The following is a 25,271-nucleotide window of genomic DNA, read 5'->3' as shown; positions in this document are numbered from 1 at the left end:
TTTGCACTACAACTTTTCAAGGAAGGTCTCTGATGTCCTCGTTTTACAGACAACGAAACTTACTGAGGCATAGAGAGCTCAGATAATTCACCCTGAGTTGCTCTCAATGACTGTCCTCACATAATCTCATTGCTAGAATGATAAGTGGTCATGTACATAGTTCAGAAATTCAAACAGTTCATAAAAGAAAAATGTAAAAGGCGAACTTTTACCCTTGCCACCACATCACTCTACTTCCCGTAGGTAATCCCTCCTACTGCTTTCTTATGATTTCTTTTGGATAACATGTTTATGAATAAACGAGCATCAGATATCTTTATTTAAGTAATCTCTCTACCCAGCGTGGTGCTTAAACTCATGGACCCAAGACCAAGAGTTGCTTGCTCTTCAGATTGAGCCAGCCAGGTGCCCCATACTTATTTATTTTTTAATTTATCAAAGATGCCACATTGTAGACACTTTTCTTCCCCATGTAATATTTTAATATATGTGCTGCCGAAGCGAGCACTTCCCCATGTAATAGTAAAGTTTTAAAAATCTGTTTATATCCACACATCTAGCCCTGCCTGTGTTTTTAAAATAGCCATTACATAGTATTTTAGTGTATACCTGGGCCATAATTTATGTAACCAGTCCTTTGCTAATGGGCAATTCTTGTTTTCATTTGTTTCCTGTTATGAACAGGACTCAATACATTTGTACATTTGTCTTAGTAAACTTTTACAAATCGTTAGCATTTACCTCAACTTTTTAAGCTTAAACTGGAAACTTACATTTTGTTTTCTGTCTTAAATGTTTACCTATAAAGTGACAAATGGCCTGCTGCTGTGAGAGCAAATGGACATCTCCTCCTCAACTCTGAGAAGGTAAGAAAGTTTAAAATTCTGCAGAAAACTATTCAAATGTAGGAAGTTGTATTTTTTAAATAAAGAGTATAAAAATCAGTGTTAATCTTCCATTAGAAATGGTTAAGACTACCAGCATAAATTAAGGAGTGAATAAAGTACATAGTATTAACTGGGGGGAGGGACTGAGAAAATCTACTTATTTTTTAACATTTGTATTTAAAATGACAGAAGGTGACACTAATTGACTGGGGGAGAGAGAGGCAGACATGATAAAAAAACATGAGAATCATAGCATTGTGATCCTAGAATATCTTTCTCATTAAGTTGAGAAAATAATTTGGTGGGATTTGTTCCAAACTGTGATCAGCCACTGAATTAAAGTGATAGAATTTTGGAATGTGTAGGATTCATAACTGTTATTTAATGCTTCTTCCCAGGCAGTATAATATATTTCTCTATATTACCCCTGCTTCCAGTATTGTTAAAATTACTAATATATATATATATACACACACACACACACACACACACACTTATATATAGTAGTATATTATATATATGATTTTTTATAGCTATATAAGACTTTATCTCATTAGTCACTATCTTCAATAGGAAGATAGGTTAACTGAGGGGAGGTGATATTACGCAAACCTCACGACAAAGCCCTTGCTTTGCCCCTGTTACGCTTTTGTGAAAAGGGTACCCCTCCTCACTTAAATGGAAAATTAAGTTGCCATGTTATTTATTTCTTAGTAATAATATTTGTAGCAAGTTGATTTTGTTACAATCAGTGAATTTTGCCACAAATGATAGAATATTAATTGGAAAAGAGTATTCTTTGCTATAAATATCTGTCATAATGAAAATAGGTGTATATTTAAACAAATAGCAGCTGGTATGAATTGCAAAATGAAACATCACTTTTAACTGGTGCCCTAATATTGAAAGGAAATAAAAAAGTTCATTGAAAATAATCTCTATATTATTATTATTATTATTATTATTTTTTATTATTATTATTTTTTAAAGATTTTATTTATTTATTCATTCATGAGAGACACAGAGAAAGAGAGGCAGAGACACAGGCAGAGGGAGAAGCAGGCCCCATGCAGGGAGTCCGATGTGGGACTTGATCCTGGGTCTCCAGGATCACGCCCTGGGCCAAAGGCAGGCGCTAAACCACTGAGCCACCCAGGGATCCCCGTAGTCTCTATATTAGACTGAAAAACAGCTCTTTGATTAGAAGCATAGGCTATATATATAGATTTTGTTAGATCAACAAGGACTTTTGATTATTGAACTCACTTTTTACTTTGTAAGGCAAAGTGGCACTATATATATATGTAAAAAAAGTACATTTATATATATTTATATATTACTGTATACTGCTATATATATATAGTGTATATATGTGTATACATGTATGTAAATTGTGTTATGACATTTTCTTTGGTTTCAGTGTTGTACTATACACTGTACTGATTTTATTAGAACTAGGTATTTTATTGCCATGTGATAGAAAACTGGATTATCACCTCTTTGGTATCAGCAAAGTTATGATCAAGATGACAAATTCTTAAGTTGGAAAAATTGGTAGGCTGTGCACAGTGCCTCCTTAGATGTGGTGCCCCCATGTAGAGCACAACTTGAACAACCAAATATTGTGATGCCAGTGAAGTTCCCTAAAACCCTAACTCTGAGAACATATGGTCGTCCATTTGTTTTTGAATGATTCTAATTACTATAAAGCTCTTCTTCTTTTTTTTTTTTAGATTTTATTTATTTGACAGAGAGAGCACACTCGTGCAAAATAGGCAGAGTGGCAGGCAGACAGAGAGAGGGAGAAGCAGGCTTCTCTGTTGAGCAGAGAGCCCAATGTGGGGCTCGATCCCAGGACCCTGGGATCATGACCTGAGCCAGAGTCGGATGCTTAAGCAACTGAGCGACGCAGGTGCTCCTATAAAGCTCTTCTTCATGACCAGCTGACATGTTCCAGTTATAATGGAATCATTATATATGTCTACAGATTCCTAGGGGGCAGTATAGCCTACTGGAAAGAATAGTGCCTGAGTATCAGACTAGAGACCCTGTCCTAGCTCTGTCATTGCCTAGCAGAGTGACCCAGACAAGTCACTATATTAACTGGATTTAAGTTTCTACCTCTGTCAAATTAGTGCAAGATATCTTTTCCTTTCCCTCTTTAATTTTTTTAAGGATATTTATTTATTTGAGAGAGCAAGTGAGAGAGAGTGTGTGTGAGCACACAAGCGGGGGAAGGGTAAAGGGAGAGGGAGAAGCAGACTCCCTGCTATAGGGAGCCTGACTTGAGACTTGATCCCAGGACCCTAGGATCATGTTTTTTTTTTTTTTTTTTTTTTTAAGATTTTTATTTACTTATTCATGAGAGACAGAGAGAGAGAAAGGCAGAGGCACAGAGCACAGAGAGCAGCAGGCTCCTTGCAGGGAGCCCTATGTGGGACTCGATCCCGGGACTCTAGGATCACACCCTGGGCCGAAGACAGGCGCTAAACCGCTGAGCCACCCAGGGATCCCCAGGATCATGTTCTTTCTTTTTTGGAGGGGGGTATCATGTTTTGAGCCAAAGGCAAACACTTAACTGACTGAGCCACCTAGGTACCCCTTTCCCTCTTTAATTTTTTTTTTGTCTTTATCTGATTATGGCTAACCTACTTTGATTTGGTTTATTTTTTTATATATGTTCATAATAATGCCTGATCATTGACTTTCCATTTCAGATGTCAAAGTCCACAGGCAACTTCCTCACTTTGACCCAAGCTATCGACAAATTTTCAGCTGATGGTGAGTATACTTTTTTCTTATTGCTGTTGTATAGGGTTTGATTCTCTTCAGATTATGGAAGGCAAGTTAAACTGATTGTTTTACTGCTTTTTTCTTTCACTTTTATCAGTACTTTAAAATATTCACATTTTCTTTTGTGTAATACTTAAAACATAAGAATACTTAAAACATAAGATGTGATCTGCTTAGGAACAAATTGAAGCTAATATTAGAGTCTTTTTAAAAAGAAACTCATTGTAATTTCTATCTGGCTTATTTTTAATTTCTTACTACTTCTTAAAGAGTTGGTTTATAGAGATATGACTTTGAAGTTTTTCCAAAGTATTTCCTTCATACTTGATATAAACATAAGTGACTTGAACCTGGGAGCATTCATTTTTTAGAGAACTATTTTCTCCTTGGCCTCAGTACTGTTCCATTTCATCATTCTTTTGTCAAGGGAAGAAATGCGCTGTCTAACCCGCAGGAACCATTCATTTCTTTGGCCATCATGGCATGTCTTTCTACTGATCATGACTAGTACAGTTTGAGGCGATGCTGAAGGGATTGGGAAAGAGCTAACCTCATTGGGATGCCTGGGTGGCTCAGTGGTTGAACGTCTGCCTTTGGTTCAGGTCATGATCCTGGGGTCCTGGGATTGAGTCCTTCATCAGGCTCCCTGTAGGGAGCCTGCTTCTCCCTCTGCCTGTGTCTCTGCCTCTCTCCTCTCCATGTGTCTCTCGTGAGTAAATAAATAAAATCTTTACAAAACAAAAACAAAAACAACTAACCTAACTGGCTTTGAGAAACAATGTTTTGACCAGATGCTGTAAGCCAAAAGGACTGCACACAAATACTGTAATTAGTAAGACTATTTCTTACATGAGGTCTAGGTTAGCATTTCTAAAACTAATTTTATGTGTGTACTGGGATTGAACAAATAAATTTATTATAGACGAGAACTCACTGTTAAAAAAAAAAAAAAGATACAAATAAAGGGGGAATGCTAAAATATACCCTGTGGTATTGGATTGCAATTGGCAATTTCCAGTGTTTAATTTTATGTACAGACAAATTGATATAAAAGTAAATGTCAATGTATGTGGTAGGTTAGTATATGTGTATATATTTCCCTAGCTGTGTCTGCTGAGAGGGCATATGAGCAGTGACACACTGGTAGCAGGGATACACCTGACATTTAGATCTTGGTTTCTAAATACCATTCTCCAATACATGGAACTAGAGTTCTTGAGAGAAGTGATTGATTTGCAGTCTGGAGTAGAGAAAATACAAGATGAGCATGGAACATCTTATGGTGCCAGTAAAGAAGGCAGTGTTTTAGTAAGGATGGGGATATTTGAAAGGACACAGATTCATTTAAGACAGAAGATTGCAGCAGAGTGGGAGGACCCTAGGCTTGCCTTGTCTCATCCATACAAGTAGGTAACTATCAAATCATCCTAAATACCCTAGAAATCTGTCTGACCATTGGCAGAACAAACTCTGCAACTAGAGATAGAGTAGAGGCTATAATGGAGAAGGTAGCCAATGCAGAGGTGTATTTTGGGAAACAGGTCATGGCCGCTGATGGCCAGTAGCCACCATTGTGGAGAAGGGCAAGAGACAAACTAGTACACAGGGGAGTACACGAGGAAAACCAATCCCCTTAGCAATTGGCTTGGAAAGTGAGAAAGCCTGAATTTCATGAGTTCTTGAGACCAGTGGAGCTTAAAGCCTGGAATTTTAAAGATCACTGTGCTTGGCTCTGGAAGAGCTCAGAGGACATTGGTGCTGCTCTTGGAGAGAAGGCTGGCTGGCAAACATGGTGTTGACGTACAGCATGGAAACAGTGATCTGAAGAGTCCCTGGGGCACACAGCGGGCAGGTTAGTTGCTCATCTCATAGTATGTCACAGAGAGGCAGCATTCAGAGAGACCCCTCCAGGAACTAAGGAATTGGCAGGCGCCATTTCCCTCCCCACCCCTTAGCATATGCATAATGCCACCTGTGGGAAGTAGCACAGTGCTGACACTTGCCACCTAACTTGCTTTTACCAAGCTCCACCCCTCCATGCTCTGGTAAAACCACCCCTTCCAGTCATGCTTGTCTCAGTTTCAGTGTGGCAGAGTCACCCTCCCCAGAAGACCAGCTCAAACCCCTGCCCACAGTGTGTCTCTCAGTCTAAGAGTTTTATGTGCCTTGTTTCTGTCAGTGACAGATCTCATTTCACAAACAGACCAGAGCACACCTAATTAAAAGTACCACATTTAGGCCAGGGTCCAGACACTGCCCACAAGTAAAGAGAGTTTCTGCAGATGACTGGGCTGAAGGATAAAGTGACCAGGACACAACAGCACATGCAGCACTCATTGGAGACACTCCTGGCTGGGAGCACTGGGCCCTGAGGAACAGGGGATACTACACTTCTGGGTGCTACAGTACTTCTTCAGAAGGCCATCACCCTTAAGAATAGGAGATATAGCTGACTTTTCATACACACAGAAATAGGCAGAGAGACTTAGACAAAATGAGAAGACAGAAATTTGTCCCAAATAAAAACAGGACAAAGCCATAGCTGGAGATACAAGTGAAATAGATGTAAGTAACATGCCTAATAGAGAATTTAAAGCCGAGATCATAAGGATACTCACTGAACTTGAGAAAAGAGTGGAGGACATTTGAGACCGTTAACACAGAGGTTCGGAATAAAACATAAGAGAGAAAAAGAGCTCAATAAACAAAATGAGAAACATGCTTGATGGAATGAATAGCAGGCCGGAAGAAGCAGAGGAATAAATTAATGACCTAAAAGAGTAATGGAAAGTAATCAAACTGAACAAAAGAGAGAAAAAAGAATAATGCACAATGAGAATAGACTTAGGGAAACTCAGGGACTCCATCAAACATAATAACATTCGTTTTTTTTTTTTTAACATTCGTATTTTTAAATAATCTCAACGCCCCACATGGGACTTGAACTCACAACCCTGAGATCAAAAGTTGTATGCTCCACCAATAGAACCAGCCACACATTCCTACAAAAGACTCATTTTATTTATTTATTTATTTTTTTATTTATTTTCAAAAGACTCATTTTATTTTAAGATTTTTATTTATTTATTCATGAAAGACACAGGCAAAGGGAGAAGCAGGATCCCCGCAGGGAGCCCAGTGCAGCCCAAGGTCAGGCCCTGAGCTGAAGGCAGATGCTCAACCACTGAGCCACCCACACATCCCAAGAGACTCATTTTAGACCTAAAGACACCTGCAGATTGAAAGTGAGAGGATGGAGGAACATGTATCATGCAAATGGATATCAAAAGAAAGCCAAAGGGGATCCCTGGGTGGCGTAGCGGATTAGCACCTGCCTTTGGCCCAGGGCGCGATCCTGGAGACTCAGGATCGAGTCCCGCGTCGGGCTCCCGGTGCATGGAGCCTGCTTCTCCCTCTGCCTGTGTCTCTGCCTCTCTCTCTCTCTCTCTCTGTGACTATCATAAATAAATAAAAATTAAAAAAAAAAAAAGAAAGCCAAAGTAGCAATTCTTATATCGGATAAAATAGATTTTAAAAATAAAGACTGTAACAAGATTTAAAGAAAGATAGTATATAATAGTAAAGGAGACAGTTCAACAAGAAAATATAAGAATTTTAAATATTTATGCACCCAAATATATAAAACAGCTAATAACAAACATAAAGGAACTAATTGATAATAATGCTATAATAGTAAGGGACTTTCACATCCTCTGACATCAATGGACAGACCATCTAAACAGCAGATTATCAAGGCAACAATGGCTCTGAATGACACACTGGAACGGATGGATTTAACGGATACATACACAACATTCCATCCTAAAGCAGCATGATACACATTCTTTTCAAGTGCACATGGATCACACATTAGGCCACAAAACAAGCCTCAACGAATTTAAAAAGATCAAAATCATACCATGTATCTTTTCTGACAACAATGCTATCTATGAAACTAGAAGTCAACTACAAGAAAAAATCTGGAAAGACCAGAGATATATGGAGGTTAAATAACATATATGGAGGTTAAACAACAAATGTGTCAACTAGGAAATAAAAGAAGAAATAAAAAAATACATGGAAAACAGAATGGTTTAAAAATCTTTGGGACATAGCCAAAGCAGTTCTAAGAGGGAAGGTTATAGCAATATAGGCCTACTTCAAGAAGAAATAAAAGTCTCACATAAACAACCTAATACCTACAGGAGCTAGAAAAAGAATAACAAACAAAACCTAAAACCAGCAGAAGAAAGGAAATAATAAAGATTAGAGCAGAAAAAAGTGATATAGAACCTAAATAACCAGTAGAACAGATCAATGAAACCCAGGAGCTAGTTCTTTGAAAAAAATTAATAAAATTGATAAACCTCTAGTCAGATTCATCAAGAAAATCCCAAGGTCCTGGGAGTGAGCTCTGTGTTGGGCTTCCTACTCAGCGGGGAGCCTTCTTCTCCCTCTCAGTCCTTTTCCCCTGCTGTGCTGGCTCTGTCTCGCTCTCTCTTTCTCAAATAAATAAATAAAATCTTAAAAAAAAAAAAAGTGAGAAAGGACCTAAATTAATAAAATTACAAATGAGAGAGGAGAAATAACAACAAACACCACAAACAATTAGATTTTGAAAAACTATATGCCAACAAATTGGACAGCTTAAAAGACATGGATCAATTCCTAAAAATATTTAACTTCCCAAAAGTAAAACAGGAAGAAATAGAAAATTTGAATAGACTGATTACCAGCAAAGAAATTGAATCAGTAATCAAAAAATTCCCAAGAAGCATAAGTCTGGGACTGGATATCTTCATGAGTGAATTCTTCCAAATATGGATTGACTTTTATTTTATTTTATTATACACACACACACACACACACACACACACACACACATACACCCATTGTGGGGCTTGAACTCAGAACCTTGAGATCAAGAGGCTTATATTCCACCAACTGAGCCAGCCAGGTGCCCCTCCATGAAACATTTAAAGAAGAGTTAATACCAATTCTTCTTATACTATTCTGAAAAATAGAAAGGCAGGAAAACTTCCAAATTTATTCTATGAGGCCAAAATTAGCCTGATAACAAAACCAGGTAAAGACACTACAAAAAAAGAGAACGACAGGGCAGTATCTCTGATGAATGTAGATGCAAAAATCCTCACCAAAATACTAGCAAACCAACCCCAACAATACATTAAAATAAATCATTCACCACGGTCAAGTGGGATTTATTCCTGATGGGTCAGTATTCTCAAGTCAATCAACATGATACATCATATCAATAAGAGGTAAGAGCCATATGATCATTTCAATAGATGGAGAACAAGCATTTGACAAAGTACAACATCCACTCATGATAAAAACCCTCAACAAAGTAGGGTTAGAGGGAACATACCTCAACATAATAAAGACCTTAAATGAAAACCCCAAGGTAACATTCTTAATGGTGAAAAGCTGAGAGCCTTTCCCCTAACGTCAGAAACAAGGCAAGGCACCACTTTTATTCAACTTAATACTGGAAGTCCTAGCCACAGCAATAAGACACCAAAAAGAAAAACTTGCAGATGACATGATATTGTATATAGACAACCTGAGAGACTCCTCCAAAAAACTGCTAGAATTGATACACGAATTTGGTGAAGTCTCAGGATACAAAGTGAATCTACAGAAATGTGTTGTGTTTGTATATACTAATGATGGACCAGCAGAAAGAAATTAAGAAAACAATCCCATTTATAATTGCACTGAAAATAATAAGATACCTAGTAATAAACCTAACCAAAGAGGTAGAAGACCTGTACTCTGAATGCTTTAAAATACTGATGAAGGAAATTGAAGCTCTCACAAAGAAATGGAAAGATATTCCATGCTCATGGATTGGAGGAACAAATGTTAAAATACCTCTGCTACCCAAAGAAATCTACACATTTAATGCAATCCCTAGCAAAAATACCAACAGCAGTTTTCACAGAGCTAGAACAAACAATCCCAAAATTTGTATGGAACCACAAAAGAACCTTAAGAGCCAAAGTGACCTTGAAAAAAGCAAAGCTGGAGACATCACAGTTCTGGACTTCAAGTTATATTACAAAGCTCTAGTAATTAAAAGAGTATGGCACTGGCACAAAAATAGGTACATAGATCAATGAAAAAGAATAGAAAATCCAGAAATGAACTCAACATTATATGGTCATTTAATTTTTGACAAGGCAGGAAAGAATGTCTAATGGGAAAAAGATAGTCTCTTCAACAAACAATGTTGGAAAAACTGGCCAGCAACATGCAAAAGAATGAAACTGGACCACTTTGTTAAAACATACACAATAAATTCAAAATACATTAAAGACCTAAGTGTGAGATCTTGAACCATAAAAATCTTATGAAAGAGTATAGGCAGTAATTACTCTGACATTGGCCATAGCAAGTATTTTTCTAGATAGATCCCCTAATGCAAGGGAAATGAGCAAAAATAAAATATTGGAACTACATCAAAATAAAAATTGCACAGAGAAGGATCAGTTGGCAAAACTAAAAGACAACCTACAGAATGGGAGAGCATATTTGCAAATGACATACCTAATAAAGGGTTAGTATTCAAAATATACAAAGAACTTATACAACACCAAGAAACAAATAATCTAATTAGAAAATGGGCAGAAGACACAGACATTTTTCCAAAGAAGACATCCAGATGGCCAACAGACACTTGAAAAGATACCATCACTCATCACCAGGGAAATGCAACTCAGAATCACAATGAGATATCACCGCACACGTATTAGAATGGCTAAAATCAACAATACAACAACAAGTGTTGGTGAGGATGTGAAAAAAAGGAACCCTTGTGCATTGTTGGTGGGAATGCAAACTGGCACAGCAGCCACTGTAAAAAACAGTATGGAGGTTCCTCAAAAAGTTAAAAATCAAACTACCATATGATCACATTACTGGGTATCTACCCCCCAAAATATAAAAACACTAAACTTGAAGGGGTATGCTCACCTGTCTATTTATAGCAGCATTACTTACAATAGCTAAGATATGGAAGCAGTCCCAAGTGTCCATAAATTGATGAACGGATAAAGAACGTGCGCACACACACACACACACACATCTCACACACACACAGGGATATTATTCAGCCATGAAAAGAATGAAATCTTGCCACTTGGAACCACATGGATGGAGCTAGAGAGTATAATACTAATAGAAATAAGTCAGAGAAAGACAAATACCATAGGATTTCACTCATGTGTAATTTAAGAAACAAAACAGATGAATCAGGAAAAAGACAGGGAAACAAGCCATAAGAGACTCTTACGATAGAGAACAAACTGATGATTACCAGAGGGAGGAGGTGGGAGATGGCCAAAATAGATGATGCAGATTAAGGAGTCTGCTTGTTGTGATGAGTTCAAGTGATTAAATTAAAATTTATGTATATATTGATATATATATATATTTATACATATATATAAAAGAAAAGGGTACAGGAACCAAGTGGAAGGAGCGTCCAATTATGCAAGCTAGGACAATTTAAGAAATAAATGATAGTGTTGGATTATAACCCAGTGAATAAGTTGAATATTTGTGAGTCCATACTGATAAAGTAATAGTCAAATAAAAGAATAAGTGGGTGAGTAGGGACAGCTTTTTCCTTTCAGAAGAATTCATATTAATAAATGTATGAAGGTTGAATGAACTATAAAATCACCATTAGGCAAAAATCACAGTAATAATTGTTACAGACAAGATCTACCAATGATTGCCAAAATCAATGAGTGTACATTTCATAATTTTTTTTTTTTTTTAATTTATGATAGTCACAGAGAGAGAGAGGCAGAGACATAGGCAGAGGGAGAAGCAGGCCCCATGCACCGGGAGCCCAACGTGGGATTCGATCCCGGGTCTCCAGGATCGCGCCCTGGGCCAAAGGCAGGCACCAAACCGCTGTGCCACCCAGGGATCCCAATGAGTGTACATTTCAGAAGAAACAAGATATTTGTATATTCTCAGAGTATTTCTACCAAGATACTTTGCTAATCACAAATGGAAAAACAGTTTACAGTCGAGAAAACTTGACACACTACCTAAGTGATAAAAGCTTGCAACACCAGTAATAAGTCATCAATATCCTGTGCCTCCCTGATAGTGATGCACTGAGAAGACCCAAAGCATCACCTTTGTGATTTTCTTGCCAGAGGTTCATAAGCTCAGTCTAATCGTGAGAAAACATCAGACAAACCAAGTTTGGGGAAATTCTATTAAATAACTGTCTCTAGTACTCATCAAAAATGTCAAGGTCATGAAAGACAAAGACTGAGGAGCTGTCACAGATATGAGAGGAGACCAGCGAGATAAAATGATTAAATGCAATGTAGTTTTTTGGATTGGATCCTGCAACAGAAATAGGATATTGGAAGAAAAACTCGTGAAATTTGAATAAGGTCTACAGTTTAATTAATAGTATTATACCTAATGTTAACTTCCTGGTTTTGAAACTATGGTTATGTAAGTTAACATTAGAGAAGCCTGTTAAATGGTTTATGTCTATTCTCTTGCTGTCTTTGCACCTTTTCTTTAAGTGTAAAATTATTTCAGATAAAAAGTGTTTTGAGCTTCTTATGTATTATAAAGTATATTTAATGATCCATAACAATGTTACATGTTCTCATCTCACCCATTTTAGGCACAGATGGTAGAAAAATAATACACATTCTTCTGAACTTTTCCTTTTTCACTTAACACTTCATATTTGAGATTGCTCCATATTGATACATAAAAAAGTTTTCCTCACTCTTGCAGAAATATAGTGTTCCATTGCAAGGATGTCCTATAATTTAATTAGGCTCTTATTAATTTTTTTAAAGATTTTATTTATTTGAGAGGGAGAGAGAGCTAGAATACAAGCAGGGGGAAAGGCAGAGGGAGAAGCAGATTCCCCACTGAGCATGGAGCCCAACATGGGGCTCAATCCCAGGACACCAGGACCATGACCCGAGCTGAAGGCAGATCTAACTGACTGAGCCACCCAGGTGTCCTAGAATGGAAGATTTTGGTTGAAAAGTAAAATTTTGTTAGAAAACATAGAAGCATCTGCTTTTAGAAAGAAGAAATTAAATATATTTTTGTACGTGTAAGGCACTGATGTGTGCTCTCATGCATTAAAATCTAGTTATGCTGCCACTAAGTGAGGCCGAAATGTTGATAGGATCTGTATTTCTAATTTACCATTTTCTTCCTGTCTTTCATTCAAGACCACTTTATCTCATTAACTCAATGTGCCTGGAAAGAAACACACTGATGCTAAGCATATGCAAAGCGATATAGGTGATTCAAATATTTGAACAACACTGTGGATCCCACTTTTGGTGGTAGTTTGATGGTCCATGGCAGTCCTTTAAAGCCTCCGCTATTTCTTAATTTCTGTGTAGCTTTTGCAGTAATACCCAAATGGACACATCATTGATAGTTACTAACTACATTTTAAAATCATCACTCGATCTTCTTGTTCATCCCCCTCCTCTTCATCCAGGAATGCGTTTGGCTCTGGCTGATGCTGGCGACACTGTTGAAGATGCAAACTTTGTGGAAGCCATGGCAGATGCAGGTATTCTCCGTCTGTACACCTGGGTGGAGTGGGTGAAAGAAATGGTTGCCAACTGGGACAGCCTAAGAAGTGGGCCTGCCAGCACCTTCAATGATAGAGTTTTTGCCAGGTAATCTGTGGACTCCAGCCCTCGCTACTTTACAGTTGCTCAGTCCTTGTGCATTTTTAAGTTTTTGTTTTTTCCCTCCTAAAATAAATTAGATGTCAATAATAGCTACTGTTCGTTGCAGGCTTACTTGTTCTGGGTACTCTGCCAAGCACTTTGCACCCATTATTTGATTTTAGCTTCACAGCTTATATGATAAAGATATTAATGCTCCATTTTATAGTTAAAGAAAGTGAAGCTTAGAAAAATTAAATATTAAATTTCTCAAAGCTAGTACTTTGTTTTGGGGTTTACGAATTTGTTTCTTCAAAGCCGTTCTCATGACTATTTTACCATGCTGGCTTGTGTTAGAATAGGACAGAATGGCTAAATGAAAAGTAGATTAGAAGAAAAAGAGAAATATCAATTTTTTCCTTTTAAAAAACATTTATCATCATCTTTGTATCAGGAGCCATCTTAAGAACTGGTGTTACAAAGATGGATAGGACTTGATCCTTCACTATAGTTTAGCAGGAGAAGAAAACACTCATTACTGAACTCATTACAAGTATAGTTATAGGGATAGAGGGAGATGGCATGTGTGTTCTGGGTTTCTTGAAAAATAAACGATTCTTACAGGGAGATAAGGAAGCCATGGAAAGAGTGATATTTATTTGAGGTATAGTATTTGGAGGGCAGAGTAGCACATCAAACACGCTGGGGCCAAATTATGAAGGGCCTTTGGTGGCATGAACAAATTTTTTTAATATCCAACGTCATTTGTTTAAAATGCAGCAGGTGAATCTGACCACCTTTGTCAAGCTGTTTCCATGTCTTAGACTTCCTAATAAAGTTTCATCTAGAAATTTTTAGACAAGGACATCATTAACTGTGTTGTGGTTAACTGGTTTTGTGGTTGAGTGGTCTTCAGTGTTTCAGGCATTGATCTGATTTTACTGTTTACTAGTATATACGGCAGTTTTATATATCTTCATGTACTTGCATGTGAACTCAGTAATCTTTTTTTCCTCCTATTCTATAGTGAGATGAATGCAGGAATTATAAAAACAGATCAAAATTATGAAAAGATGATGTTTAAAGAAGCCCTGAAAACAGGGTTTTTTGAGTTTCAGGTAGGCTATTCTTTTAGTAGCTATAAAATTTGTTAGTGTGAATATGATGTATTTTGCTCTTTTTCCCTTCCTGCGATGACAAAATAACTCCTCTAAGGTGGGGACTCCTCTAAAATGTTGCCAGGCAATTTTTAAATTCTTTAGTAAATTGTAGTTTTAAATAACTTTCTTTGATACTCTTTCTTTTGTGTTTGATATAAGTATTTCTGTCTCTAGTTGAGCTATGAGTTAGTAAAGGTTAAATCTAAAAATCAGCCACATTTTCTAGGAGAACATTTTTAAATTGATAAAATATAAAGATAAAATAATTTGCTTAGTTTGAAAATAAGCATTTTCTGATGTTGCCCACAAGGTGTCAGTGTTTCCTCAAATTTGGCAGTTCAAGGGCTTAAAGTGAAAATGTAGGTTTCCTCAATCAGTTTTGTAAAATATCACATTGGGATTTATGTAACTTGGTTTTCATAGATGTGGTTAAATAAGGATAAGTGCTGAACATAGCAATGTGTCCTATTTATAGCCTTTTTTGATACTTAATATCTTATAGGCTGTTCAGAGTATCATCAGCCCTTAACACAGAGTTTAAATTGTGCAACTTTTATATGCTACAAAATGTCTTTCTGAAAAATTTTTCTTGAGAATCAGTACTATAAAACCATGATATCCTTTGACAAGGATTGGTATACATTTAATTGCAAGTTGTTAAAAATGTAGTAAAACTGGGGGGTGCCTGGTTGGCTCAGTTGGTAGAGCTTTAGATTCTTGATCTGCAGATTGTGGGTTGGAGCTCCACATCCGGTATAGAGATTACTTAAAATAAAATGACGTAAAACCTTTATGAAAATTCCTTATGGAATTTTGAAAGACTAAAAGCTTAAAAATGCATTAACATTAAGGTACTGAATTTTTTTCTTTTCATTTTATTTTTAAAAAGTATGGGGAGAAAAATGGTAAATAATTTCAAATCTTACAGGCTGCGAAAGATAAATACCGTGAATTGGCCATAGAAGGTATGCACAGAGACCTTGTGTTCCGCTTTATTGAAGTTCAAACACTTCTCTTGGCTCCGTTCTGTCCACACCTATGTGAACACATCTGGACACTCCTGGGAAAGGTACCTGTCTGTGGTTCAGATGTTGTGGGCAGTTTTGATTTGGCCTTATTAAATAAATACAGTAATAATGCTACTTAAGAGGAAAAGACTGAAAAAAATATTTCAAGAATAATGTTGGATTCATCATTTCATGAAGCTACCTTCTGTTTAGACAAATACATTGTGTGTGTGCCTTTATTTATGTACACACAGTGAATGTATTTTAAAAACATGTGACTTTGCATTTTCTTTATCACCTAGTTCTTTTTTTTTATCACCTAATTCTTGTTAGGAAATGTTAAAATACATTTAAGTATATTTTAAAAATACATTTAATTAGAATTCATGTGTAACTAATACTGTTTTTCCAACTGTTAAAAAAGGTGAAAATATTGAGAAAGATATAAACGACTGTTAGAGCAGCTCATAAACAAAGATAGAAGTGTATATTTGCATAAATATTTTTGTTTTATATAAAATTTCTGGCATATGTAGGGCTGAATATTCAGGGTTATTATATTAGCATCCTTACTGTGAGGATAGATTCAATTATTTCTCCTAGGCTTGCAGATAAACAGATTGGCTGGTTTAATAATTTCTTTTCATCTTTATTAGCCAGGTTCTTTTGTATTTTTTAAAGCATGAACAATGCAAAAAATGTACTCATGATACATATACTGAATAGCTATATTTTCAAGACTAAATGTATTAATAGGATAAAAACCAAGAGTGCGTATAATTTATGTAATAATGATTAAATTTAGGCAAATTAGCATTACATAATTTTCTTTGAAAGTGAGCATATGTGTGTGGGTATTAATACGCTTGTACAAATGGATGCTAATTAAGAATGTAGAGTCAGACTTCACAGCTTGAATTCTAGGGAACATTAGATGAGGGACTGTGGAAGTGTGTTATGGGTAGTCAGGTTTGAACTCTGAGCATGCAATTACAGATGGTAGCCTTTGGGTTTTGTTTTGTTTTTTTTTTTTTTAGATGGTAGCCTTTGTATGGAACTGTAATCAAGAACCATAAAATAGTTGTGTGCTTTAATCCCACTGAACTTTTTTTTTCTTTCTTTCTTAAAGCCTGACTCCATTATGAATGCTTCATGGCCTCTGGCTGGTCCTGTGGATGAAGCCTTGATACGTTCCTCACAGTATCTCATGGAAGTAGCACATGACCTTAGATTGCGACTCAAGAACTATATGATGCCAGCTAAGGGGAAGGTGAAGGCTTTTTATTTTATTTTATTTTTTTTAAAAAGGGCTGTTCTTGTAAAGTTATTAGTCAAGTAACCTTTACTAGTAATGAAAATTAAGACAACTATCGTTCCAATGTGTCAGACTCTTTTTACTGCTAATTCAATTTTGTAGTATGCGTATGCTTCTTACTGTTAGAGGCAGTAGCAATGTATACCAGGAGGGGGATATTTCATTTTTGGTGTATACAAGAGTGATCAAATGTTTTCTCCCTTTCTTTTGCCCTGTAGAAGACTGACAAGCAACCACCTCAGAAACCTTCACATTGCACCATCTATGTGGCGAAGAACTATCCTTCTTGGCAACATACCACCCTGTCAGTGCTGCGTAATCACTTTGAGGTGATGCTCTCAGCAGACGTTCTCCCAGTGTTGTTGTGTGTGCCTGTGCCTGTTTTTAGGATGTTGGCAATGTCTGGGAGAAGGGAGACTGGCAGCTTTGTGTAATTACCCCTAGGCACAGAGTGTTTTTTGTTAGCTGTGCTGGCTCTTAAATGGATACCGAGGGAAAAGTTGCCATCTTTTTTATCATTTCTGATGCTTTCATACAAAAATATAGTGGCTCTGGTCATATGTAATTAAAAGGTGTGGGATTTTCTCATATGTGGTTAAAATTATGAAGCAAAAGGACTGAGTTTGCCTTTTGGGTTTGTTAGGACTTGAACGCTGGAGTTCATGAAGCCTTAACCTCATTATGTTTAAAAAAATTTTGAAGTTTGCCTATTGAGTAATTTAAAACAAAATGTCTATTTGATAGTTATCCATAGAAATGGAGAGCTGGATGTTTTTGGCTACATCAGGTAAAGAGCTGTTAAATATGATTATTGTGTTTGAAGGAAACAATACTTCAACATAGTTCTAAGTTTTCCTGAAGGAAAAAGTCCATCTACCTTTTTCTTTCACATTCAAAATATGGAAACAAAGTATATGTTGTGGAATTTTTGCTTAGGTTATTTTATTTTATTTTATTTTTTTTTATGATAGGCACACAGTGAGAGAGAGAGAGAGGCAGAGACACAGGCAGAGGGAGAAGCAGGCTCCATGCACCGGGAGCCCGATGTGGGATTCGATCCCAGGTCTCCAGGATCGCGCCCTGGGCCAAAGGCAGGCGCTAAACCGCTGCGCCACCCAGGGATCCCTTTGCTTAGGTTATTAAGAAGAGTTACTGGTAGACACAAATTGTTAAGGTGCACTTAAAGAAGAGAGAGAGACAAAACGGTGATTATGGGCAAAGCATAAAGTGATAACTGAAGGGAAAATCCTTAGCTTTGAGTTTTGAGAACTTAACTGAGATTTTATTTCAGAAATTTTTGTAGTTACTTAAAAAATACTCAGAAAAACATTTACGTTTGGAAATTTGATGGAAAGAGAAGAACAAGTGATTTTTGTGAGCCTATCTTTATGGAGAGCCACTTCCTCATTTGATTGTATATAATAGAAATAGAACATATTCTATAGAATTGCTTGCAGATTTTGATGTATGGCAAGTAAAAAAGTAAAAGCCACTTTGGTAGGTAGAAAAATGATATTGTGCCTTAGTGGGTTGCATATTCATAATAGCATTTTCTTTTTTTTTCTTTTTTTAATTTTTATTATTATTATTTTTAATAAATTTATTTTTTATTGGTGTTCAATTTACCAACATACAGAATAACACCCAGTGCTCATCCCGTCAAGTGACCCCCCCCAGTGCCCGTCACCCATTCACTCCCCCCACCCCCCCGCCTTCCTCCCCTTCTACCACCCCTAGTTCATTTCCCAGAGTTAGGAGTCTTTATGTTCTGTCTCCCTTTCTGATATTTCCCACACATTTCTTCTCCCTTCCCTTATATTCCCTTTCACTATTATTTATATTCCCCAAATGAATGAGAGCATATATTGTTTGTCCTTCTCCGACTGACTTACTTCACTCAGCATAATATCTTCCAGTTCCATCCACGTTGAAGCAAATGGTGGGTATTTGTCATTTCTAATGGCTGAGTAATATTCCATTGTATCCATAAACCACATCTTCTTTATCCACTCATCTTTCGATGGACACCGAGGCTCCTTCCACAGTTTGGCTATTGTGGCCATTGCTGCTAGAAACATTGGGGTGCAGGTGTCCCGGCGTTTCATTGCATCTGTATCTTTGGGGTAAATCCCCAACAGTGCAATTGCTGGGTCGTAGGGCAGGTCTATTTTTAACTCTTTGAGGAACCTCCACACAGTTTTCCAGAGTGGCTGCACCAGTTCACATTCCCACCAACAGGGTAAGAGGGTTCCCTTTTCTCTGCATCCTCTCCAACATTTGTGGTTTCCTGCCTTGTTAATTTTCCCCATTCTCACTGGTGTGAGGTGGTATCTCATTGTGGTTTTGATTTGTATTTCCCTGATGGCAAGTGATGCAGAGCATTTTCTCATGTGCTTGTTGGCCATGTCTATGTCTTCCTCTGTGAGATTTCTCTTCATGTCTTTTGCCCATTTCATGATTGGATTGTTTGTTTCTTTGGTGTTGAGTTTAAGAAGTTCTTTATAGATCTTGGAAACTAGGCCTTTATCTGATATGTCTTTTGCAAATATCTTCTCCCATTCTGTAGGTAGTCTTTTAGTTTTGTTGACTGTATCCTTTGCTGTGCAAAAGCTTCTTATCTTGATGAAGTCCCTATAGTTCATTTTTGCTTTTGATTCTTTTGCCTTCGTGGATGTATCTTGCAAGAAGTTACTGTGGCCGAGTTCAAAAAGGGTGTTGCCTGTGTTCTCCTCTAGGATTTTCATTGAATCTTGTCTCACATTTAGATCTTTCATCCATTTTGAGTTTATCTTTGTGTATGGTGCAAGAGAGTGGTCTAGTTTCATTCTTCTGCATGTGGATGTCCAATTTTCCCAGCACCATTTATTGAAGAGACTGTCTTTCTTCCAATGGATAGTCTTTCCTCCTTTATCGAATATTAGTTGACCATAAAGTTCAGGGTCCACTTCTGGGTTCTCTATTCTGTTCCATTGATCTATGTGTCTGTTTTTGTGCCAGTACCACACTGTCTTGATGACCACAGCTTTGTAGTACAGCCTGAAATCTGGCATTGTGATGCCCCCAGATATGGTTTTCTTTTTTAAAATTCCCCTGGCTATTCGGGGTCTTTTCTGATTCCACACAAATCTTAAAATAATTTGTTCTAACTCTCTGAAGAAAGTCCATGGTATTTTGATAGGGATTGCATTAAACGTGTAAATTGCCCTGGGTAACATTGACATTTTCACAATATTAATTCTGCCAATCCATGAACATGGAATATTTTTCCATCTCTTTGTGTTTTCCTCAATTTCTTTCAGAAGTATTCTATAGTTTTTAGGGTTTAGATCCTTTACCTCTTTGGTTAGGTTTATTCCTAGGTATCTTATGCTTTTGGCTGCAATTGTAAATGGGATTGACTCCTTAATTTCTCTTTCTTCAGTCTCATTGTTAGTGTATAGAAATGCCACTGACTTCTGGGCATTGATTTTGTATCCTGCCACGCTACCAAATTGCTGTATGAGTTCTAGCAATCTTGGGGTGGAGACTTTTGGGTTTTCTATGTAGAGTATCATGTCATCGGCGAAGAGGGAGAGTTTGACTTCTTCTTGGCCAATTTGAATGCCTTTAATGTCTTTTTGTTGTCTGATTGCTGAGGCTAGGACTTCCAGTACTATGTTGAACAGCAGTGGTGAGAGTGGACATCCCTGTCTTGTTCCTGATCTTAGGGGAAAGGCTCCCAGTGCTTCCCCATTGAGAATGATATTTGCTGTGGGCTTTTCGTAGATGGCTTTTAAGATGTCAAGGAAAGTTCCCTCTATCCCTACACTCTGAAGAGTTTTGATCAGGAATGGATGCTGTATTTTGTCAAATGCTTTCTCTGCATCTAATGAGAGGATCATATGGTTCTTGGTTTTTCTCTTGCTGATATGATGAATCACATTGATTGTTTTACGGGTGTTGAACCAGCCTTGTGTCCCGGGGATAAATCCTACTTGGTCATGGTGAATAATCTTCTTAATGTACTGTTGGATCCTATTGGCTAGTATCTTGTTGAGAATTTTTGCATCCATGTTCATCAGGGATATTGGTCTGTAATTCTCCTTTTTGGTGGGGTCTTTGGTTTTGGAATTAAGGTGATGCTGGCCTCATAGAACGAATTTGGAAGTACTCCATCTCTTCCTATCTTTCCAAACAGCTTTAGGAGAATAGGTATGGTTTCTTCTTTAAACATTTGATAGAATTCCCCTGGGAAGCCATCTGGCCCTGGACTTTTGTGTCTTGGGAGGTTTTTGATGACTGCTTCAATTTCCTCCCTGGTTATTGGCCTGTTCAGGTTTTCTATTTCTTCCTGTTCCAGTTTTGGTAGTTTGTGGCTTTCCAGGAATGCATCCATTTCTTCTAGATTGCCTAATTTATTGGCGTATAGCTGTTCATAATATGTTTTTAAAATCGTTTGTATCTCCTTGGTGTTGGTATTGATCTCTCCTTTCTCATTCATGATTTTATTAATTTGAGTCTTCTCTCTCTTCTTTTTAATAAGGCTGGCTAATGGTTTATCTATCTTATTAATTCTTTCAAAGAACCAACTCCTGGTTCTGTTGATCTGTTCCACAGTTCTTCTGGTCTCGATTTCATTGAGTTCTGCTCGAATCTTTATTAACTCTCTTCTTCTCCTGGGTATAGGATCTATTTGCTGTTTTTTCTTTAGCTCCTTTATGTGTAAGGTTAGCTTTTGTATTTGAGTTCTTTCCAGTTTTTGAATGGATGCTTGTATTGCGGTGTATTTCCCCCTTAGGACTGCTTTTGCTGCATCCCAAAGATTTTGAACGGTTGTATCTTCATTCTCATTAGTTTCCATGAATCTTTTTAATTCTTCCTTAATTTCCTGGTTGACCCTTTCATCTTTTCGCAGGATGGTGCTTAACCTCCACGTGTTTGAGGTCCTTCCAAACTTCTTGTTCTGATTTAGTTCTAATTTCAAGGCATTATGGTCTGAGAATATGCAGGGGACGATCTGAATCTTTTGGTATCGGTTCAGACCCTATTTGTGACCCAGTATGTGGTCTATTCTGGAGAAAGTTCCATGTGCACTTGAGAAGAATGTGTATTCAGTTGAGTTTGGATGTAAAGTTCTGTAGATATCTGTGAAATCCATCTGGTCCAGTGTATCATTGAAAGCTCTCGTTTCTTTGGAGATGTTGTGCTTAGAAGACCTATCGAGTATAGAAAGAACTAGATTGAAGTCACCAAGTATAGTGTATTATTATCTAAGTATTTCTTCACTTTGGTTATTAATTGATTTATATATTTGGCAGCTCCCACATTCGGGGCATATATATTGAGGATTGTTAAGTCCTCTTGTTGGATAGATCCTTTAAGTATGATATAGTGTCCCTCTCATCTCTCACTACAGTCTTCGGGGTAAATTTTAGTTTATCTGATATAAGGATGGCTACCCCTGCTTTCTTTTGAGGACCATTTGAATGGTAAATGGTTCTCCAACTTTTTATTTTCAGGCTGTAGGTGTCCTTCTGTCTAAAATGAGTCTCTTGTAGACAGCAAATAGATGGGTCCTGCTTTTTTATCCAGTCTGAAACCCTGCCCCTTTTGATGGGGTCATTAAGCCCGTTCACATTCAGAGTTACTATTGAGAGATATGAGTTTAGTGTCACCATGATATCTATTCAGTCCTTATTTTTGTGGATTGTTCCACTGAACTTCTTCTTAAAGGGGAATTTTAAGAGTCCCCTTTAAAATTTCTTGCAGAGCTGGTTTGGAGGTCACATATTCTTTCAGTTGCTGCCTGTCTTGGAAGCTCTTTCTCTCTCCTTCCATTTTGAATGAGAGCCTTGCTGGATAAAGTATACTTGGTTGCATGTTCTTCTCATTTAGGACCCTGAATATATCCTGCCAGCCCTTTCTGGCCTGCCAGGTCTCTGTGGAGAGGTCTGCTGTTACTCTAATACTCCTCTCCATAAAAGTCAGGGATTTCTTGTCTCTTGCTGCTTTAAGGATCTTCTCTTTATCTTTGGAATTTGCAAGCTTAACTATTAAATGTCGAGGTGTTGAACGGTTTTTATTGATTTTAGGGGGGGGATCTCTCTATTTCCTGGATCTGAATGCCTGTTTCCCTTCCCAGATTAGGAAAGTTTTCAGCTATGATTTGTTCAAATACATATTCTGGACCTCTGTCCCTTTCGGCGCCCTCGGGAACCCCAATTAAACGTAGGTTTTTCTTCCTCAGGCTGTTGTTTATTTCCCTTAATCTATCTTCATGGTCTTTTAATTGTTTGTCTCTTTTTTCCTCAGTTTCCCTCTTTGCCATCCACCTGCGCAGCCCCCTCCCTGCGGAGCCACCGCCCAAGCCCCTCCGAGCTGCTCCCGGGTCCCACCGTGCGCTGCAGCCCTTCAGGGAGCTCAGTGCACTCTCCCCGGGGCGCAGGTGTCTGTTAGTGTCCCTGGGATCCTGAGGGCATCCCCGCCCTCCTGGGGTCCTGCTCTAACTCCTGTGGGTGCCTTTCCGCCCAGGAAGATTGGTGCAGCTCCTGCTTCTCCGGGACGGGGCTCTCCTGTCCTGGGGACACTCGCCCCGGCCTCAGCCCGGCTCCTCGCGGGGCCCCTCCCCCTTGGATGGCTTTTGTTTCTTCCTACCTTGATAGAAGCGCGAACTCTTCTCACTGTAACATTCCAGCTGTTCTCTCTTTAAATCTCAGGCCGAATTCATGGATTTTCAGGATAATTTGAAGGTTAGCTAGGTAATTTGGTGGGGACAGGTGATTTGGAGACCCTACTCTTCCGCTGTCTTGCCCCTCCTCCCCATAACAGCATTTTCAAGGAAGCAGTCGAAGAACCAAATATAAAATGTAATGTCCTAGATATTTAAAAATGCTACTTTTATTAAAAATTGCTATTCTTTTAGAAGTTATAGTTTATTTAGTAATTACTGACTAGATAAATGGTTTCAAAATGATATCGTCTTTTGGCACTATTTGGAATGATCAGCTTTCTTTTAAATTTTTGTTTTCATCCAAAAGAACTAAAAGAATGTTAGTTTATGATCAAGGAAGATATTCTTACATTGTATGTGGCACCTTTTTAGTGATCTAATGGAAAGGAGTGTTTCCTACTCTTTTTTCTCTTTCATATATATTTCAAAGCAGCACATTGATAAATGGAGAAAATATTTTTTCCCTGTACTTTAGTAAAGGTTAGAATTGAAAGTAAACACATGATCAGAAGTCTTAGTATACATTACTTTTCATTTAGATTCATTCCCAACCTTTGGCTTTGATACCATGCTTTTACAATAAGGAGAAAATAAGTCACCCAAAATTCTGAAAAGGCCACTTGTTTCATTTTTCACTCTGTAGAAGGGGACAGTTGTGTTTACAGAAATGAATTTAAAATCAGGCAGCACATTTGGGACTCTGCATATTAATGATACATGATATAGGTATTTATTTGTGTTTAGATAGAAGTGATACTATTTTTAACAAGTGGATGGCTAGAGATTATTTTTTTTTTCACATTTATGGTAACAGTTTATAAGGAACAGTGTTCAAAAGCAGACATTATATAAATCTTGTATAATAGTTTTGCAGTTTTCAAATGACTAGTGAAGTGTTTTTACAAGTTTGGAGACAAACAAGATCTCTATAAGACTCTTTTGTTTTCTCACCTGGTAAGATCTAATGTTACAATCCTAGAGTTCTTAGTGTAAGGAAAAATTAAATATTCGACAGGACGAACCTCTTTTCTCCTTTACCCTAAAAATCATGTTATCTTTTAACTTTAGAGGGAATAGGAGACTCCCTCTAAGTCACCTTTCACATCCCCAGGACATGTGGGGCTGCTCATTTTTCTCCTGTTTTCTAGCAGACTGGTAGAGGCCACTATTCTGTGTCTGGCCAGCTTCCTATGGGCACTCTACTATTTTGCGTTATCTTTAAAATATTTTTCTCCACATTCTTCCTCAATGTTTTTTTAGGCCAACAGTGGAAAATTGCCTGATAACAAAGTCATTGCTAGTGAACTGGGCAATCTGCCAGAATTGAAGAAATATATGAAGAAAGTGATGCCGTTTGTTGCCATGATTAAGGTAAGCTGTGGACCTCGTGCAGCTGTGACTGTGAGTAATGGTTAGATGAGTGGAAGGAAGGGGAAAACTTTGCGTATAGTCTCTCCCAGGAAATCTGCTAAAATAGTTCTTCTCAATCAGTGATTGTGAGAAATGAGTGATCATTTTTGGGATTTATCTGTAAAATTGCTGAGTATTTGGAAATATGCATTATGGAAGAAAAATTGGTTTAGATTTGCTCACTAAATGATTCTGTTCATGTTCTACCTTCTTTTCTTTTTGGCAGGGAGGCCTATTCTTTTGGCTTACATTATAGTGTTTTTATTAGATCCTGTTACTGGAACCA

General features: G+C 37.5%; 1 protein-coding gene across 4 annotated transcripts in view; it reads left to right on the top strand.

Moving 5' to 3' along the window:
- LARS1 (leucyl-tRNA synthetase 1) overlaps nucleotides 1-25,271 on the top strand; it is a 75,098-nt gene that overhangs the window by 37,125 nt on the left and 12,702 nt on the right. For 3 of the 4 annotated variants that reach the window (XM_025447010.3, XM_049102396.1, XM_049102404.1), the window contains 8 exons: nucleotides 809-866; nucleotides 3,605-3,668; nucleotides 13,210-13,393; nucleotides 14,412-14,502; nucleotides 15,473-15,613; nucleotides 16,681-16,821; nucleotides 17,085-17,195; nucleotides 24,836-24,946. In XM_025447010.3, coding sequence (XP_025302795.3) covers nucleotides 809-866; nucleotides 3,605-3,668; nucleotides 13,210-13,393; nucleotides 14,412-14,502; nucleotides 15,473-15,613; nucleotides 16,681-16,821; nucleotides 17,085-17,195; nucleotides 24,836-24,946 — 901 coding nt within the window. The remainder of the gene's footprint in view (nucleotides 1-808; nucleotides 867-3,604; nucleotides 3,669-13,209; nucleotides 13,394-14,411; nucleotides 14,503-15,472; nucleotides 15,614-16,680; nucleotides 16,822-17,084; nucleotides 17,196-24,835; nucleotides 24,947-25,271) is intronic. The other variant, XM_049102400.1, reaches the window with a different exon arrangement.

This window comes from Canis lupus, chromosome 2, assembly GCF_003254725.2.
Source record: "Canis lupus dingo isolate Sandy chromosome 2, ASM325472v2, whole genome shotgun sequence".
NCBI lineage: Eukaryota > Metazoa > Chordata > Mammalia > Carnivora > Canidae > Canis > Canis lupus.
The sequence above is the reverse complement of the archived record's forward strand: the minus strand, read 5'-3'. Positions and strand labels throughout refer to the sequence as shown.